We start from the raw sequence: 20,514 nt of genomic DNA on the forward strand, positions 1-20,514 counted from the left end.
AAAATGGTATAGGCATGCGTTGAAACTTCCCCTTTGTATGTAAAATGTGACAGTGCTGGAAAATCTCTTAAGTTATTTGATTTTCAAACAGCTCAGCTAAACTGAACATACTCAGACAGTTCTCTCTTTACTTATTCTGATCATCACGAAACTGACACACAATATTTTTAGCGCAACGCAATCTGACTTTCAATAATCCCTACACAACATTGGCCCTGACTAACAATAACATACACCTTTCGTGAATCACTTACCTCACAAAAATCTTCGTTACTCGAACCACTGCAGTACAGCGAGTGCAAATACTGCCAGCTAAATAAAAGATTTTAAGTACTGAAGGCACTAACTACTGTAAGGCATAGTTAGCAAATGAAAGAATTTCATAGAGAACAAACAATGTATTAACTTAATAGGGTTCAAAAGTCATTATATATATATATATATATATATATATATATATACAGGGTGTTACAAAAAGGTACGGCCCAACTTTCAGGAAACATTCCGCACTCACAAAGAAAGAAAATATGTTATGTGGACATGTGTCCGGAAATGCATACTTTCCATGTTAGAGCTCATTTTATTACTTCTCTTCAGATCACATTAATCATGGAATGGAAACACACAACAACAGAACGTACCAGCGTGACTTCAAACACTTTGTTACAGGAAATGTTCAAAATGTCCTCCGTTAGCGAGGATACATGCATTCACCCTCCGTGGCATGGAATCCCTGATGCGCTGATGCAGCCCTGGAGGATGGCGTATTATATCACAGCCGTCCACAATACGAGCTCGAAGAGTCTCTACACGTGGTACCGGGGTTGTGTAGACAAGAGCTTTCAAATGACCCCATAAATGAAAGTCAAGAGGGTTGAGGTCAGGAGAGCGTGGAGGCCATGGAATTGGTCCGCCTCTACCAATCCATCGGTCACCGAATCTGTTGTTGAGAAGCGTACGAACACTTCGACTGAAATGTGCAGGAGCCCCATCGTGCATGAACCACATGTTGTGTCGTACCTGTAAAGGCACATGTTCTAGCAGCACAGGTAGAGTATCCCGTCTGAAATCATGATAACGTGCTCCATTGAGCGTAGGTGGAAGAACATGGGGCCCAATCAAGACATCACCAACAATGCCTGCCCAAACGTTCACAGAAAATCTGTGTTGATGACATGGAAATTAAGCGTTTCCGGACACATGTCCACATAACATCTTTTTTTTACTTGTGTGTGAGGAATGTTTCCTGAAAGCTTGGCCGTACCTTTTTGTAACATCCTGTATGACATCCAATTAAACAAATTTCCTTTTTCTGACGGACACACGTCCAGATTGTCCACTCATAGTGACCTCTCAAAACTCTGGCATCTCTCCCCCCACATCCACCACTGGTGGCGGTTCACCTCAAACTGCCCAACGCTACGCGCTGTTCACATCCAACTGCCCAACGCTACACTAGCGAAAATTCCAGTAATGAGTCCAACCAGCCACAGACTGCACACAGCGCAGTCAGCGATTTTCATACAGAGCGCTACGTGGCGTCACCAACATAAAAACCTAAACAGCCTACTTACAGCGCATTAAAATACAGAGATATCCAAACAGGCAGAATCCGGCACTGCAGTTGGCAACGCCTGTATAAGACAAGCGTATGGCGCAGTTGTTAGATCGGTTACTGCTGCTACAATGGCAAGTTAGCAAGATTTAAGCGAGTTTCAAAGTAGTGTTATAGTCTACGCACGAGCCATGGGATGCAACATCTCCGAGATAGCGATGAAGTGGGGATTTTCCCGTACGACCATTTCACTAGTGTACCGTGAATATCAGGTGATGTACTCTTTCCACGGGGGCAATCAATAAACTATTCTGCCGACCAATTTCAATAACAAGTGACAAACAATCAATTATCTTTAACGGTAATGATAAGGGAAAGGATTAATTCGCTCCAACGCTTCACTTTAGATTTTGCATTTATTGTCACACCCTTCAGTGCAAACCGCAGAACAAGCAAGTTTAACAATGAGAGAATATTTGCTTTCGTAATATTTGCTATATAACTTAAGAATTACTTAATAAACAATAGGAATATAAGGTTATTCCTTTTTAACAAACAGACATTTAAGACCATAAACGATAAAGATCAACGGTTAATACGTCCTATAAACTTGAGCAAGGATCACTTTTTCAGTCTCTGAATGTAGGCAGTAGGTGACGTCGGGGACAATCAGACGTACATTAAATGTTACACCATTAAGGACGATCACTCATTAAGAATTATAACCACAAATTAAAGAAGATTCATTTAAAGCAATTAAAATTAAAAGCAAATAAATTAAGTCACGTCTCAGCAAATTTATCAAAACCAAATCTCTCAGTTCTGTAGCAATGTTGGATCGTGGAATACGCCGGATTACCCACACAGAAGGCTAAATTTTAGCAAACAGCAGTTTCTCCAAACGTAGAACTATCTTAACAGTGTACAATACTCAGGTTATTCAGAACTACTCTAAATCGCCTATCTTGGGCATAACGGTGGAGTAGGTAATTAACCTCTTATTTCATTCTCCTGGAACATTGAGCGGCAATAGGCGCTTGGGCAGCCCTACCCCAGCGTGGCTCGGTAAAGAGGATGGCTCCACCAGGAGGAGAAAACATTTACCCGAACTGGAAAGGGGAACTCGTCTAACAAGAGCCACTATAGGTTGGACGAAGATCAGTTTGCGATTTTTACTCATTAACCAAAGCTTGCTGGCCAGCGGACGAAAATTACAGAGGCAAAGGTAGCTATTTGTGCTCACAAGAACAGATAACTTCTGCAAATGAGATTCCGGCAGAACTACCGCCGTAGTATCAATGCGGGACTCCGGAGCTGAGGAGAGCAAGTCAACAACGGTCTCTACCCAATAGGCCCGACATTTCAGACAGACCGAGCAACCGACATCAGTCGTGGCTAGGCGGATTACCAAATAGAAACTCTATGACTACCTTAAATAAATGAAATAGAGCACTTAAATACGAGGGGGACTAAAATCCGCCGGCCGATGTGGCCGAGCGGTTCTAGGCGCTTCAGTCTGGAACCGCGAGGCCGCTACGGTCGCAGGTTCGAATCCTGCCTCGGGCATGGATGTGTGTGATGTCCTTAGGTAAGTTAGGTTTAAGTAGTTCTAAGTTCTAGGGGACTGATGACCTCAGATGTTAAGTCCCATAGTGCTCAGAGCCATTTGAACCATTTGACTAAACTCCTTAACACGAGAATAAATACAATAACAACGACCAAGTTAAATATGCCTACGCACTGAAACACAACAGACATTGGCGAACATTAACATAATCTCGCATTTCAGACATCCATAAAATTAATAGTCTACAGTTCACACTCTCTTTCCGCCAGACAGTACAAGGTTTTTTAACATTTTACAACGTGCTTATCCAAACAGTGACCTACGCCGTGCATGGGAAAACAACGGCTTGCAGAAGGTCCACAGCCAAAATAATTTTTTTTTCTTTACGTCGCGCGCCGTAAGTAAGTCTGAATGGTGTTCCAATGCACGATCATGCAGAGAAACGTTGCCACACAGTTATTAATAGCTCCGACAACACCGGGAGATCGGCCCCGCCAGACGACGGCCGTTGCAAAACTAGGTGAAAAATCTTACTTTCAGAGACGATACCACCTTCTGGAGGTTATTGGCAGCCGCAGACGGGCTTCTTAGCTTCCCCATGTCCATTCTGCGTTCCGACGGACTTGGGTAAATCCAGCACGACAATGCGACATCCCACACGTTCAGAATTACTACAGAGTGGCTCCAGGAACACTCTTCTCACTTTAAACTCTTCCCCTGGCCACCAAACTCCCCAGACATGAACATTCCCCCCTGCAGGTCTGGGGGTTAGAATAGGCCCAAGGTATTCCTGCCTGTCTTAAGAGGCGACTAATAGGAGTCTCACACGTTTCGGCCTTTGTGATGGTCCCCTGTAGGGTTTCACCTCCATTTTTCAAAATTTTCGAGAAGAGTGAGCCAGTTGCGTAAGGGCGCCTTATATGGTGCATCACATCCATCATGCACTGAGACCTGTCGCTCCTTCATCGACAAGGATCTGCACTTCTGTTCATTCTCCAACTGTTGGGCGAGGTCACCATCCTAGGTGCGTATTATTCCATCAACTGTGAAGTATCGCTTTCTATGCTGACAATGACAATGGACTTGTTTGCTTGGTTGCACCCGATATCCAGCACGGTAGCCAGTCCGTTGTGGTGGGGCTGCCATGTACCCTGTTGGTTGTAGCCCCCTGACCACACAGGGATCGCTCTGCTGATGCCTACGCCGTTACATCCCCATATATGCCAAGGGGTAGATGCCCGTCCCCCTGGGGCATCGGGACTCCTGGCAATGGCCATCTTGCCAGGTGGCCTTTGCTGCGGCTGGGTGGCGCCCGTGGGGAGGGCCCCTGGTTGGAGTGGGTGGCATCAGGGTGGACGACACACAATGAAGCGTTGTACATCATCTCTTGCTGGTGGTCAAACACCAGCAGTCTCTAAGCGTCCACGGGTTCAATTCGATGCACAGAAGTATGACCCCAAATTGTTCTCCTCCCTGGCCACACTATGGGAGGAACATCAGTCTAAGGATGGCAGCGGCTCTTATTCACCTAGGTACCTTGTATGTTCGAGAGCTGATGGGGAATCTTTCATGACGATGAAGCCTCAGTTTTTTGTTGAGCATTTAGAGGACAAGTTTGGGGAGGTGGAGGGCTTATCCTAAATGAGATCTGGGTCAGTCTTGATCAAAACAGAATCCTCTGCCCAGTCACGGGCGTTACTCGCTTGTGACAAGCTAGGGGATGTTTCTGTAACCATCATGCCCCATAAGAGCTTAAATATGGTCCAGGGTATCATATTTCACAGCGACCTTCTGTTGCTGTCCGACGAAGTGCTGCGCGCCAATTTAGAACAGCGAGGTGTACATTTCGCTCAGCGTGTCCCCCGGGGTCTGACGGATAATCAGGTTGCCACTGGTGCCTTCATCTTGGCCTTCAAGGGTGATACATTACCTGAGAAGGTCAACGTGATGGTCTACTGCTGTGATGTAAAACCCTATATCCCTCCCCCAATGTGGTGCTTTAAATGTTGGAAGCTCAGTTAGATGTCTTCCCACTGTACTTCCAGCGTCACATGTCGAGATTGTGGATGCCCATCACATCCCAATATTCCATGTGCCCCACCTCCCATCTGTGTCAACCGTGGAGAGCATAATTCGCCTTGCTCGCCAGACTGCAGGATTCTCCAGAAAGAAAAGAAAATCATGGAGTACAAGACCATGGACCAACTGACCTACACTGAGGCTAAGAGGAACTTTGAACGCCTACATCCTGTACGCAGGACATCGTCTTACACCACCACTACAACAGTTCTAGCCCCATCAGCTCCACCAACCCCAGTCACCTCTCAGAGCCAGAAGACCCCCCTTGATGGTGGGGGGGGGGGGGGCACTTCCCTCTCTGTTGCTCCTGCACCAGTTACTTCAGGAGCAACACCCATCGAACCATTGGGGACATTTGTCTCCACTTCTAAGCCTGAAAAGCATACAACTTCTTTGGATGCTCTCGCTAGGAAGGGGTCCCTTGGGTCACTGCCTTCCCGGGTTTCTGCTGTGGGAAAGATGACATCCACCAGTGGCTGAAGAGCCCAAAAGCAGCTGGTTGCAGGGCTTCACACTCATCCTCAGTCCCAGAGACTGAATCAGTGAAGTCCTCCCAGCTAGGGAAACCCAAGGAACAGCGAGAGAAATTCAAAAAGAAGGTCCCCAAGACCAAGGGAATTGTGGTGACACCCACACCACCATTACCTCCAAGCTCTGCATCTGCATATGAGGCGGAGATTCTGGTGTCCGCTGAGGACCTAGATCTGGCTGGGCCCTCAGACAAAACGGATGTAGACTGCTCAGATAAAAAGTCGGTGGCAGCAGATGACCTTGAGGCGTAAACTGCCTCATTGAATGTTCCATGCCTTCCCAGTCTCACGATGACGTCATCCTCCAGTGGAATTGCGGCGGTTTTTTCCACCACCTGGCTGAGCTATGGCAACTGTTACGCTTTACACCTGCTTTCTGCATTGCCCTGCAGGAAACCCGGTTTCCGCCAATGCGGACCCCTGCCCTCTGTGGCTGTAGGGGAACCGTAGCGGCTGCAATTGAGTGTCAGGTGGAGTTTGTGTTTATGTCCTAAACTCAGTCTGTAGTGAACCTGTGCCCCTTCAAACCCCTCTTGAAGATGTGGCTGTCAGAATAAGGATGATTCAGGAAATAACTGCCTGCAATGTAATCTTCCTCCAGATGGTCTAGTATCCATGAATATATTAACTGTACTGATTGATCAACTCCCTAAACCCTCCTACTTTTGGGAGGTTTTAACGCCCAAAACCTCTAGTGGGGTGGCACCGTGCTTACTGGCCGAGGCAGAGATGTCGAAACTTTACTGTCTCAGTTCAACCTCTGCCTCTTAAATACTGGGGCTGCCACACAATTTAGTGTGGCTTGAGGTAGGTACTCAGTCATTGATTTATCAATTTGCAGCCCAGGACTTCTCCCATCTATCCACTGGTGAGCACATGACGACCTGTGTGGTAGTGACCACTTCCCCATCTTCCTGTCACTGCCCTGGCATCAAGCCCGTAGACTCCTGCCCAGATGGGCTTTAAACAAGGTGGACTGTGAAACTTTCACCTCTGCTGTCACCGTTGAATCTCCCCCCTCCCAGCCCCCAACCACACACAAGAACATCGACGTGTTGGTTGAGCAGGTGACTACAACAATCGTTTCTGTATCAGAAAACACTATCCCTCGCTCTTTAGGATGCCTCCAGCGAAAGACAGTCCCTTGATGGTAGCCAGAAGTTACTGAAGCAATTAAGGAGCGTTAGCGAGCTCTACAGTTGCATAAGCTGCACCCTTCCCTGGAGCACCTCGTAGTTTTTAAACAGCTCCTTGCTCGCGTTCGCCAACTTATCAAACGACGGTAGCAGGAGTGTTGGGAGAGATATGTCTCGACCATTGGGTGCCATGCGTCACCTTCCCAAGTCTGGGAAAAGATCAAGCGTGTTTTTGGGTACCAGTCCCAAACAGGTGTTCTCAGTGTTATCATAAATAGTGTGTTATCTACCGACGCAAACACGATTGCCGAGCACTTTGCTGAGCACTGTTCTCGAGCTTCAGCATTGGAGAATTACCCGCCAGCCTTTCAGACTCTCAAACAGCGGCTGGAAGGGAAAGTCCTCTCATTTACCACACACCACAGTGAATCCTATAACGCCCTATTTACATAGTGGGAGCTCCTCGGTGCCCTTGCACATTGCCCCAACACAGCTCCTGGACCAGATCAGATCCATAGTCAGATGATTAAACATTTCTCATCTGACTACAAGCGACATCTCCTCGTCACCTTCAACTGGATCTGGTGTGAAGGCGTCTTTCCATCGCAATGGCGGGAGAGCAGCATGATTTCGGTGCTCAAACCTGGTAAAAACCCACTTGATGTGGATAGCTATCGTCCCATCATCCTCACCAACGTTCTTTGTAAGCTGCTGGAACATATGGTGTGTTGGCAGTTGGGTTGGGTTCTGGAGTCATGTGTCCTACTGGGTCCATATCAGGGCGGCTTACACCAGGGTCGCTCTACCATTGGTAATCTTGTGTCCCTAGAGTCTGCCATCCAAACAGCCTTTTCCAGACGCCAACACCTGATTGCCGTCTCTTTTGATTTACGAAAAGCGTATGACTCGACCTGGCGACATCATATCTTTGCAACATTATACGAGTGGGGTCTTTGAGACCCACTCCCGATTTTTATCCAGAATTTTCTGTTGCTTCGTACTTTGGTGCCTTCCATAGTTCACCCCATATCCAGTAGAATGGGGTCCCACAGGGCTTTGTATTGAGCGTCTCACTATTTTTAGTGGCCATTAATGGTCTAGCAGCAGCTGTAGGGCCGTACGTCTCACCTTCTCTGTATGCAGACGACTCCTGCATTTCGTACTGCTCCACCAGTACTGGTGTTGCTGAGCAGCGCCTACAGGCAGCCATCCAGAAGGCGCAATCATAGGCTCTAGCCCACGGATTCCAGTTTTTGGCCGCAAAGTCGTGTGTTATGCACTTCTGTCGGCGACGTACCTTTCATCCAGAACCAGAACTTCACCTTAATGACGATCCACTCACTGTAGTGGAGACATATCGATTCTTAGGACTGGTTTTCGACGCCCTATTGACTTGTCTTCCTCACCTTCATCAACGTAAGCGGAAGTGCTGGCAGCACCTCTATTCCCTCCGCTGCCTGAGCAACATCAACTGGGGTGCAGATCGCTCTACGCTGCTGCAGCTCTACAGAGTCCTTGTTCAATCCCGCCTTGACTATGGGAGTCTGGTTTATGGTTCGGCAGCGCCCTCAGCATTGCGTTTACTCGACCCTGTGCACCACTGCGGCGTTCGCTTAGCGGCAGGAGCTTTTAGGACGACTCCGGTGACGAGCGTCCTTGTGGGAGTCGGAGTGTCTCCATTGCAATGCCTCCATTGCAGATTAGGCATGCACAACTACTGGCCAGTTACGTAGCACACTTTCGTAGTTCCCCTGCAAATCCGAATCACCGTCTCCTTTTCCCACCCACGGCGGTTCATCTCCCGCATCTGTGGCCCAGGTCACGGCTTCCAATTGCAATTTGTGTCCAATCCCTTCTTTCTGAACTGCAGTCCTTGCCTTTACTGCCTATACTTGAGGTCCATTCACGTACACCTCCATGGTGTACACCTAGGCCCCAGCTTCGCCTGCACCTTTCACGTGCCTGTAAGGACTCAGTTAACCACGTGGCGCACCCCTGCCACTTCTTCTCGCTTCTTGACATGTACCGAGGCCACGAGGTGGTTTACACCAATGACTCGATGGCTGATGCTCACGTCGGCTCCTGTTATTGTGCTGTACGTCTCCTTTTTTTCCTCTCTCCGTTGAGTAATTATTGTACTGGGAACAAGGTACCAATGACCTCGCAGTTTGGTCCCTCCCTCCCCTCCCCTTCTTTTAAACCAACCAACCCACCCTGTCAAGAGTGCACAGGAAGGAGCGATAGAGGCAGTGGGATTTGCACAGGAAGAGGACAGCCCATGGAGGGAGAGTCGGACATCTACATCTACATCTACATTTAACTCGGCAATTCACCCAACGGTATGTGGCGGAGGGCACTTTACGTGCCACTGTCATTACCTCCCTTTTCTGTTCCAGTCACGTATGGTTCGCGGGAAGAACAACTGTCTGAAAGCCTCCGTGCGCGCTCGAATCTCTCTAATTTTACATTCGTGATCCCCTCGGGAGGTATAAGTAGGGGGAAGCAACATATTCGATGTCTCATCCAGAAACGCACCCTCTCGAAACCTGGCGAGCAAGCTACACCGCGTTGCAGAGCGCCTCTCTTGCAGAGTCTGCCACTTGAGTTTGCTAAACATCTCCGTAACGCTATCACGGTTACCAAGTAACCCTGTGACGAAACGCGCCTCTCATCTTTGGATTTTCTCTATCTCCTCCGTCAACCCGATCTGGTACGGATCCCACACTGATGAGCAATGCTCAAGTATAGGTCGAACGAGTGTTTTGCAAGCCACCTCCTTTGTGATGGACTACATTTTCTAAGGACTCTCCCAATGAATCTCAACCTGGTACCCGCCTTACCACCAATTAATTTTATATGATCATTCCACTTCAAATCGTTCCGCACGCATACTCCCAGATATTTTACAGAAGTAACTGCTACCAGTGTTTGTCCCGCTATCATATAATCATACAATAAAGGATCCTTCTTTCTATGTATTCGCAATACATTACATTTGTCTATGTTAAGGGTCAGTTGCCACTCCCTGCACCAAGTGCCTATCCGCTGCAGATCTTTCAGCATTTCGCTACAATTTTGTAATGCTGCAACTTCTCTGTATACTACAGCATCATCTGCGAAAAGCCGCATGGAACTTCCGACACTATCTACTAGGTCATTTATATATATTGTGAAAAGCAATGGTCCCATAACACTCCCCTGTGGCACGCCGGAGTTTACTTTAACGTCTGTAGACGTCTCCCCATTGATAACAACATGCTGTGTTCTGTTTGCTAAAAACTCTTCAATCCAGCCACACAGCTGGTGCTATATTCCGTAGGCTCTTACTTTGTTTATCGGGGCGACAGTGCAGAACTGTATCGAACGCCTTCCGGAAGTCAAGGAAAATAGCATCTACCTGGGAGCCTGTTTCCGGAATCCATGTTGATTCCTACAGAGTAGATTCTGGGTTTCCAAAAACGACATGATACGCGAGCAAAAAACATGTTCTGAAATTCTACGGTAGGGTTGGATGGTTTTAGTAGGAACATGGACTCCACGGCGTCTGTAATGGCCTTGTGAAGGAAGGACGAGGCGTGGGTGATGTCGTCAGGACAGTGGTAGGTAAGAAGGTGGCTTTCAACCTGGGTGGCGGTGGACTCCCAGTAGGCATTCCAGTTGGTGCGACGGTAGTCATGGACTACCTTGGGAGGGTGTGCAGGGCAGGGAGCTAGGGGTGGATAGTGAGGATATTTGATGGTGAGAAAGACGGGGTGTGGTTGCTACCTGTGGGGTCAAGGATGTTTATGGCGATACCCCCAAGGAGGTTGACAGAGGCAATGACAGCATTGGGGGTGCTGTTGCTTTCGGGACGAGTTTGCTGAGGAAGAGGAACAAGGTCACTGTGGATCGTGGGGAGGAACTGATGCCACTGCCGAAGGGTGGCAGAGGAGCGTCAGTGGATGTTGACGTCGGCTACAATCACATAGGTGGAGAAGGTGCAGTGAATGTGGGAGATGAAGTCCTAGGGGATCGGAACAGTGGAGCGGACGTAGATGGTGGTGCAGGTGACTAGGGTGGTTGTCATCCTTAATGTAGTTTATAACTATTTATTTTTATAACTGACCACGTATCGAATATTTAATGATCTCACGAGGTTGAACTATGTCACGATCTTCACTTGCAGACTGTAAAGTTGGTTCTGCATGCCATGTAATGTAAACACTGGCATCTTGTACCTATTGCAAAATAATGCAACATTTCCACTACCTTGTTCCCTGACTACATGGTGTAGGGGTATGAAATAACAAGAAGGAAGACAAAAGAACCGAAGCAGATGAATTTTAGATATATAACTAAGAAAACAAATATTTTAATCTACACGTTAATTTTATTCTTTGCACTACTTTTCTGCTGTTTTTATTTTTACTGTATGGCTAGTTTGCAGTGTGTTCATTTATTCCAGTTGTAACACTTGAAAATAGCTTAAGGCTGAGATCTAGATCGTGTAATAAAGCACATCATACAAATAGCGCTCGTATCTTTCCGTAAGTTTTATATGACTGTGGCCCCACACGAAGGAAAAAAAAAAATCACTCCGTGTAACGCTGCCTCACAGACCTGTCACGGCGGGCTGCAATATGAGACGCAGGCCCGTGAGGTGACGCAGGGGGGCCCACGCCAAATTCTTCACGGCAGCGTGAGTCACGGCGACAATCATCGCAAGTTGGATCGCAGTTTCTATACGCAGTTTGCTGAGGAACTTTGGCTCTGGCAGAGATGGCGACTACTTCTGCTATGTTAATAGATATAAGTTCAGAATCGGATTCCGATTCTGAGTTTGAGTTCGAAACGGTGTGTTACATCGCTTTGATGAAACAAAAAGCAGAAAAAAGTGCGTGCATGAAAAGTAGACTAAGTCATGGGGAATTCGCTTTAACTAAGGAATTTGACGATGAAAAATTCACGAACTATTTTGGATTGAACCGTGATCAGTTCCAAGAAGTGCATGGTCTCATCGAGAATGAAATTGACAGACAGGGATGCAACGCTACAAGGCCGATTGGAACCAAGGAGAAACTAGCTGTGTTTTTAAGGGAAGCTATTATGATTAACATATATCTCTATACAGGGTGTTACGAAAAGGTACGGCCAAACTTTCAGAAAACATTCTTCACACACAAATAAAGAAAAGATGTTATGTGGACATGTGTCCGGAAACGCTTAATTTCCATGTTAGAGCTCATTTTAGTTTCGTCAGTATGTTGTTCCACCTACGCTCAATGGAGCACGTTATCATGATTTCATACGGGATATTCTACCTGTGCTGCTAGAACATGTGCCTTTACAAGTACGACACAACATGTGGTTCATGCGCGATGGAGCTTCTGCACATTTCAGTCGAAGTGTTCGTACACTTCTAAACAACAGATTCGGTAGAGGCGGACCAATTCCATGGCCTCCACGCTCTCCTGACCTCAACCCTCTTGACTTTCATTTATAGGGGCATTTGAAAGCTCTTGTCTACGCAACCCCGGTACCAAATGTAGATACTCTTCGTGCTCGTATTGTGGACGGCTGTGATACAATACGCCATTCTCCAGGGCTGCAACAGCGTATCAGGAATTCCATGCGACGGAGGGTGGATGCATGTATCCTCGCTAACGGAGGACATTTTGAACATTTCCTGTAACAAAGTGTTTGAAGTCACGCTGGTACGTTCTGTTGCTGTGTGTTTCCATTCCATGATTAATGTGATTTGAAGAGAAGTAATAAAATGAGCTCTAACATGGAAAGTAAGCGTTTCCACACACATGTCCACATAACATATATTCTTTCTTTGTGTGTGAGGAATGTTTCCTGAAAGTTTGGCCGTATCTTTTTGTAACACCCTGGATATAAAAATGTTCTGGTTGTTTGTGTATAGCCACTAACCTCCAAAAGCTCTTGACCGATTGCTTTGAAATTTTGACACAACATTGCGTTCTAATACAGTATAGTTTTTAGGTACCTATTTCTTTAATATATTATATATAACCTATATACATGTAATTTTTCACGATTTTTTGTAACAATGTTTCCCCATTATAAAATGTGTATAAATTCATATATTACAGCTATATATATATATATATATATATATATATACGCGCACATTCTAGTAGAACGTTGTGCCAAAATTTACATGCGCGTAGTCCAGTGCAACGTTGTATCCAAATTTCAGAGCATTGGAACTAGGGTTACCATATATCCAAATGAAGTAACCGAGGGTATTACAGTCTTTATGTGAACACAATGGATTAACTTTTTAAATATATAAATATAAAAGCATATTTCTCGCTTCCTCGAACTTTCTGAAGTAATTATTCCTTGGATTAATTGTTTTCATAGATTTGAGAACATATGAGGTCTTTATATGATATAAAAGGCACTGTCCTGATTGACTGAGCGATTGACTCATAACGCCCAGTCGAAACCACTGACGATAGTGTAGGATGTATACACATTTCCCATCCATATTTAGCAACTGCAGAAGTATAGCCGGGACCGCTAGTTGCCTATACTTCTGTATGCAAAATAATATTGCCATCACCAATGGCAGAGGGTAACAGTTTAGAGTTCATAGAAAACTCTTTATTGAATAAACATAATAATATTCAAATGGCCAAAATATTCTGTAATAACACACAAATACCGTCTGTACAGCAAATTTAAATAGCAAAATTTGTACTAACATTCAGTTTTCAGCGAAATTATTAATAAGTGTGAGCAAATCATGCCGATTTAAGGCCGTAGTTGAAGTGCTTTTTGAAACTCACTATCATCTTGTGTAGTAAGCGATGGACTGTTGGAATGTAAAGAATGGGTTGAAGTTGATGAACTAGAGTAGGGTGGTCTGGGGTCTTGGTTACTGTACGGGGACAACTCGTGATATGATGGCCGCTGAACTGTGGTGGACTGTTGAGTTCTCACAGGAATGTTCAGCAACGAGGCCTCCATATCTGTAACCACACGGAAAATGTCACTTCTGATGACATGCTGAGATGACAGTGGCATGCATCTGGTCATCTGGTACATTGACATGAAGAAGTGGTACAGAGGATCACTTGGAGCACTCGTTTGAGCCAACAGATTTCTTCTTTCTTCTGATCTCCATCTTCTTCGTTCTTCATGTTGTTCAATGCTTCGTTTGAGTAATCCAGCAATAGTGTCTTTCTTCATTTTTTTTGCAGATGTCGGTTCTTGTGGCGGAGGTGACATTTCAGGAAGTGCCCGTGATTGAACTTCGTCCCGAACACTTCTGATTACCTGCTGCATATTGAGTGATTCCTCACCCTCGTCGACTACATCAGTTGGACTATCAGTGACACAATTTTCTGATGTGGTTTCATTATCATCAGTGTATTCGTTTAGGTTCCCTTCTCGTGCTTTACTGGCCATATATGGTTGTAGAAATCCCATCTGCTTTTGAAATTTCCATTCTTTAAGTGATTCAGCTGGTGCCCCACTTTTCATGGATTTTTGCTGTCTTCTGAGAGCATCTCTCAGCGAATGTCTCAATTTCTCCCACAACGCTTTCGCTTCAACACCTGCAACAACGATGTCAAAAGAGAATTTCGCTATGTCAATTATTCGCTTTTTAATTAAAAAATAAACAAATACAGCTACAAATCTTTTTTTTCTTTTATGTTCTAGGTATTTGGCGACAGGAAACATATACAGAACTATTGCATACGGCTACAGAATGGGAGAACGAACGGTCGCTAACATCGTATCGGATGTATCTCAAGCTGCATGGCAAGTAATGTGACCAATATTTATGCCAGAACCCACAAAAGAACAGTGGGAATCAATCGCAGCTGGTTTCCCACGAAGATGGCAATTCCCAGACTGCATAGGCGCCATTGATGGGAAACATGTAGTAATAAGAAAACCTGGTAAAACTGGATCCCCCTATTTCAATTATAAACACACTTTCTCCATCGTGCTAATGGCTACCGTAGACTACGAGAAAAAAATCATTACTATTGATGTTGGGTCACAAGGGAGGTTCAGTGATGGAAGCATTTTCAATACAAGCGTTTTGGCGAAAAGAATGATGAAACACACTTTACGGCTTCCGACACCTGCAGCACTACCTCCAATACAGGAGGCAATGTCTTTCGTATTTGTAGGCGATGAGGCATTCCCTTTATGTGGGAATTTGATGCGACCTTATCCAAAACGAAGCGTCACTGACCATTATGAAAACAATGTGTTCAACTATAGACTGTCAAGAGCACGCCAAACGCCAGAGTGCGGTTTTGGTATACTTGCTTCGCGTTTTCGAGTTTTTCGAACACCATTTGAAATTAAAGTAGATACTGTTATCAGTCCCCCTATGAACCATGTACATTGCCGTTGGTGGGGAAGCTTGCGTGCCTCAACGATACCGATAGCCGTACCGTAGGTGCAACCACTATGGAGGGGTATCTGTTGAGAGGCCAGACGAACGTGTGGTTCCTGAAGAGGGGCAGCAGCCCTTTCAGTAGTTGCAGGGGCAACAGTCTGGATGATTGACTGATCTGGCCTTGCAACACTAACCAAAACGGCCTTGCTGTGCTGGTACTGCGAACGGCTGAAAGCAAGGGGAAAGCACAGCCGTAATTTTTCCCGAGGGCATGCACCTTTACTGTATGGTTAAATGATGATGGAGTCCCCTTGGGTAAAATATTCCGGAGGTAAAATAGTCCCCCATTCTGATCTCCGGGCGGGGACTACTCAAGAGGACGTCGTTATCAGGAGGAAGAAAACGCGTTCGGATCGTGGAATGTCAGATCCCTTAATCGGGCAGGTAGGTTAGAAAATTTAAAAAGGGAAATGGATAGGTTAAAGTTAGATATAGTGGGAATTAGTGAAGTTCGGTGGTAGGAGGAACAAGACTTTTGGTCAGGTGAATACATGGTTATAAATACAAAATCAGATAGGGGTAATGTAGGAGTAGGTTTAATAATGAATAAAAAAAATAGGAGCGCAGGTAAGCTACTACAAACAGCATAGTGAACGCATTATTGTGGCCAAGATAGACACGAAGCCCATGCCTACTACAGTAGTACAAGTTTATATGCCAACTAGCGCTGCAGATGATGAAGAAATTGATGAAATGTATGATGAGATAAAAGAAATTATTCAGGTAGTGAAGGGAGACGAAAATTTAATAGTCATGGGTGACTGGAATTCAACAGTAGGAAAAGGAAGAGAAGGAAACGTAGTAGGTGAATATGGATTGGGGCTAAGAAATGAAAGAGGAAGCCATCTGGTAGAATTTTGCACAGAGCATAACTTAATCATAGCTAACACTTGGTTCAAGAATCATGAAAGAAGGTTTTGTATACATGGAATAACCCTGGAGATACTAAAAGGTTTCAGATAGATTATATAATGGTAAGACAGAGATTTAGGAACCAGGGGCAGATGTGGAATCTGATCACAATCTATTGGTTATGAACTGTAGATTAAAACTGAAGAAACTGCAAAAAGGTGGGAATTTAAGGAGATGGGACCTGGATATACTGACAAAACCAGAGGTTGTACAGGGTTTCAGGGAGAGCATTAGGGAACGATTGACAGGAGTGCGGGAAAGAAATACAGTAGAAGAAGAATGGGTAGCTCTGAGGGATGAAGTAATGAAGGCAGCAGGGGATCAAGTAGGTAATAAGACGAGGGCTAGTAGAACCCCTTGGGTAACAGAAGAAATATTGAATTTAACTGATGAAAGGAGAAAATACAAAAATGCAGTAAATGAAGTAGGCAAAAAGGTATACAAACGTCTCAAAAATGAGATAGACAGGAAGTGCAAAATGGCTAAGCAGGCATGGCTAGAGGACAAATGTAAGGAGGTAGAGGTTTATCTCACTAGGGGTAAGATAGATACTGCCTACAGGAAAATTAAAGAGACCTTTGGAGAAAGGAGAACCACTTGCATTAATATCAGGAGCTCAGATGGAAACCCAGTTCTAATCAAAGAGGGGAAAGCAGAAAGGTGGAAGGAGTATATAGAGGGACTATACAAGGGTGATGTACTGGAGGACAATATAATAGAAATGGAAGAGTATGTTGATGAAGATGAAATGGGAGATACGATAGTGCGTGAAGAGTTTGACAGAGCACCGAAAGACCTGAGTAGAAACAAGGCCCAAGGAGTAGACAACATTCCATTAGAACTACTGACGGCCTTGGGAGAGCCAGTCCTAACAAAACTCTACCATCTGGTGAGCAAGATGTATGAGACAGGCGAAATTCCCTCAGACTTTGTATTCCTTTTTGCCTACTTCATTTACTGCATTTATGTATTTTCTCCTTTCATCAATTAAATTCAATATTTCTTCTGTTACTCAAGGGGTTCTACTAGCCCTCGTCTTTTTACCTATTTGATCCTCTGCTGCCTTCACTACTTCATCCCTCTGAGCTACCCATTCTTTTTCCACTGTATTTCTTTCCCCCATTCCTGTCAATTGTTCCCTTATGCTCTCTCTGAAACCCTGTACAACCTCTGGTTTAGTCAGTTTATCCAGGTCTCATCTCCTTAAATTCCCACCTTTTTGCAGTTTCTTCTGTTGGGATCAATATTAATAAAAAAATTTAATTCATTTATCCGAAAAAGTTATTATTATAAACCATCCCGTACAGCCTGCAAATTCAACCACCTCACACTAAGACCAGCAATTTCCGAACCTCGCCCATGGACATGCCTTTCATATCGCTAGGCCTGCTACAGGTGGGCCACGTAAACACACAGTACCTACTGCCCCAGCGTAATGATTGTGCAGCATGTGCGCCGACGACGTGGATGTGCCAGTGCTGGAGCAACCACAAACATGCCGCACCCACAAAATTTTTAGTTTGATAAAAATAAAATGAATATTTCTCACTTGCCTTTATAAAAAGTAGAGAACTATTATAACACTCAGATAGAAGTTAAAATTTCTGACCTCTAAACAATGTCTTTTTTTTTCCAGAAGGGTTTGTGCATAGCATGGAATCCGTTCTTTTCGGCTTGCTTTCATTTCCTGATAAGTGATGCGCTACAAGACACCTGATTCCATTCGTCAACAGTTGTTTTTAAATATGTCCTTGCCAATATTGAGCAATAATAAAGAATAATCCGAGATACAAAGAAGCCGATTGCTATTTTTTTTAAACATAACAGCGGTGTCGTTTAAGATTTCAGTGCAATTGTTTTCACCTAATCTGGATTGTTATCGTTTTGTTTGTTGAGACCATGGTTTGAAGGATACCGGAGCTTTTATTGTTGACTGACGTGGTTGTAAGCCCTCATGTGGGAGAGATTTTTATTAAATTTTGTATTTTACATGTTTAACAAAGTTTGGTAAGAGTGGCTGGCTAGCTGGCTGGCTACAGGTTCTCACGCCGAAGAAGGCACGAGGAAGACCATATGGCGTGAGTCAGAAGGGGCAGAGTAGCTGGTGAGAAAAGCCCTTGCTGTCGCCAGGGCTACTGTATATACAGGGTCAGTCACCCAACATGACCGCTGGATATATTTCGTAAACCACATCAAATACTGACGAATCGATTCCACAGACCGAACGTGAGGAAAGGGGCTAGTGTCATTGGTTAGTACAAACCATACAAAAATGCAGGGAAGTATGTTTTTTACACAAACCTACGTTTTTTTTAAATGGAACCCCGTTAGTTTTGTTAGCACATCTGAACATATAAACAAATACGTAATCAGTGCCGTTTGTTGCGTTGTAAAATGTTATTACATCCGGAGATATTGTAACCTAAAGTTGACGCTTGAGTACCACTCCTCCACTGTTCGATCGTGTGTATCGGAGAGCATCGAATTACGTAGGGATTCAAAGGGATCGGTGATGGACCTTAGGTACAGAAGAGACTGGAACAGCACATTACGTCCACATGCTAACACCTTTTTATTGGTCTTTTTCAGTGACGCACATGTACATTACCATGAGGGGTGAGGTACACGTACACACGTGGTTTCCGTTTTCAATTACGGAGTGGAATAGAGTGTGTCCCGACATGTCAGGCCAATAGATGTTCAATGTGGTGGCCATCATTCGCTGCACACAATTGCAATCTCTGGCGTAATGAATGTCGTACACGCCGCAGTACATCTGGTGTAATGTCGCCGCAGGCTGCCACAATACGTTGTTTCATATCCTCCGCGGTTGTAGGCACATCACGGTACACATTCTCCTTTAACGTACCCCACAGAAAGAAGTCCAGAGGTGTAAGATAAGGAGAACGGGCTGGCCAGTTTATGCGTCCTCCACGTCCTATGAAACGCCCGTCGAACATCCTGTCAAGGGTCAGCCTAGTGTTAATTGCGGTATGTGCAGGTTCACCATCATGCTGATACCACATACGTCGACGCGTTTCCAGTGGGACATTTTCGAGCAACATTGGCACATCATTCTGTAGAAACGCGATGTATGTTGCAGCTGTTTGGGCCCCTGCAATGAAGTGAGGACCAATGAGGTGGTCGCCAATGATTCCGCACCATACATTTACAGTCCACGGTCGCTGTCGATCTACCTGTCTGAGCCAGCGAGGATTGTCCACGGACCAGTAATGCATGTTCCGTAGATTCACTGCCCCGTGGTTTGTGAAACCCGCTTCATCGGTAAACAAGTAGAACTGCAACGCATTCTCTGTTAATGCCCATTGACAGAATTGCACTCGATGATTAAAGTCATCACCATGTAATTGCTGATGTAGCGACACATGAAACGGGTGAAAGCGGTGACGATGCAATATGCGCATGACACTACTTTGACTCAGTCCACCGGCTCTCGCAATGTCCCGTGTACTCATGTGTGGGTTCATGGCAACAGCAGCTAACACACCAACTGCACCCGCTTCTCCTGTGACGGACCTGTTACGGACCCGTTTGCGTGCTACGACCATCCCTGTTGCATACAGTTGGCGGTAGATGTTTTGCAATGTGCGGCACGTTGGATGCTCCTTGTCCGGGTACCGTTCTACATACACCCTGCAGGCTTCAGCTGCATTTCGTCGACACTCGCCATAGATGCGTATCATCTCCGCCTTTTCAGAGTTCGAATACACCATGGTCACAGTTCCTACAACACTACACTATCACAGACGTCTGGTAACACGGTGTACTACAGTTGGTCTGCGTGCGGAGACGAATGCAGAATAACAATAGCAGCAAGCGCTACATGCGGACACTGCGACAGCTAGACCAAACCACAACAGTGCACTACAGCCACACTCGTAAACACGGTCGTCATCGTAAACATGTCCCTGCAGATGCTGCTCGCCGACCGTGGCCCGTGTTTGTTACAACACGCAACTGAACGTCGGAGGTTTCAAGCGTCAACTTTAGGTTACAATATCTCCGAATGTAATTAACATTTTACAATGCAACAAACGGCACTGATTACGTATTTGTTTATATGTTCAGATGTGCTAACAAAACTAACGTGGTTCCATTTAAAAAAACGTAGGTTTGTATTAAAAAAACATAATTCCGTGCATTTTTGTATGGTTTGTATTAAACAATTACACTAGCCCCTTTCCTCTCGTTCGGTCTGTGGAATCGGTTCGTCAGTATTTGATGTGGTTTACGAAATATATCCAGCGGTAACGTTAGGTGACTCACCCTGTATAGAGAGAAGTGGG

General features: G+C 45.2%; 1 protein-coding gene across 2 annotated transcripts in view; it reads right to left on the reverse strand.

Annotated features, from left to right (window-relative positions):
- Positions 1–20,514, reverse strand: part of LOC126412497 (transcription factor Adf-1-like) — an 88,242-nt gene that overhangs the window by 67,219 nt on the left and 509 nt on the right. The window contains exon 2 of one of the 2 annotated variants that reach the window (XM_050082117.1): positions 13,589–14,435. The exons of the other annotated variant lie outside the window; for it this stretch is intronic. Coding sequence (XP_049938074.1) covers positions 13,630–14,435 — 806 coding nt within the window. The 3' untranslated portion in view covers positions 13,589–13,629. Of the gene's footprint in view, positions 1–13,588; positions 14,436–20,514 lie in introns of those variants that run through there. 2 annotated transcript variants of the gene reach the window in all.

This window comes from Schistocerca serialis, chromosome 7, assembly GCF_023864345.2.
Source record: "Schistocerca serialis cubense isolate TAMUIC-IGC-003099 chromosome 7, iqSchSeri2.2, whole genome shotgun sequence".
Taxonomy (NCBI): Eukaryota; Metazoa; Arthropoda; class Insecta; order Orthoptera; family Acrididae; genus Schistocerca; species Schistocerca serialis.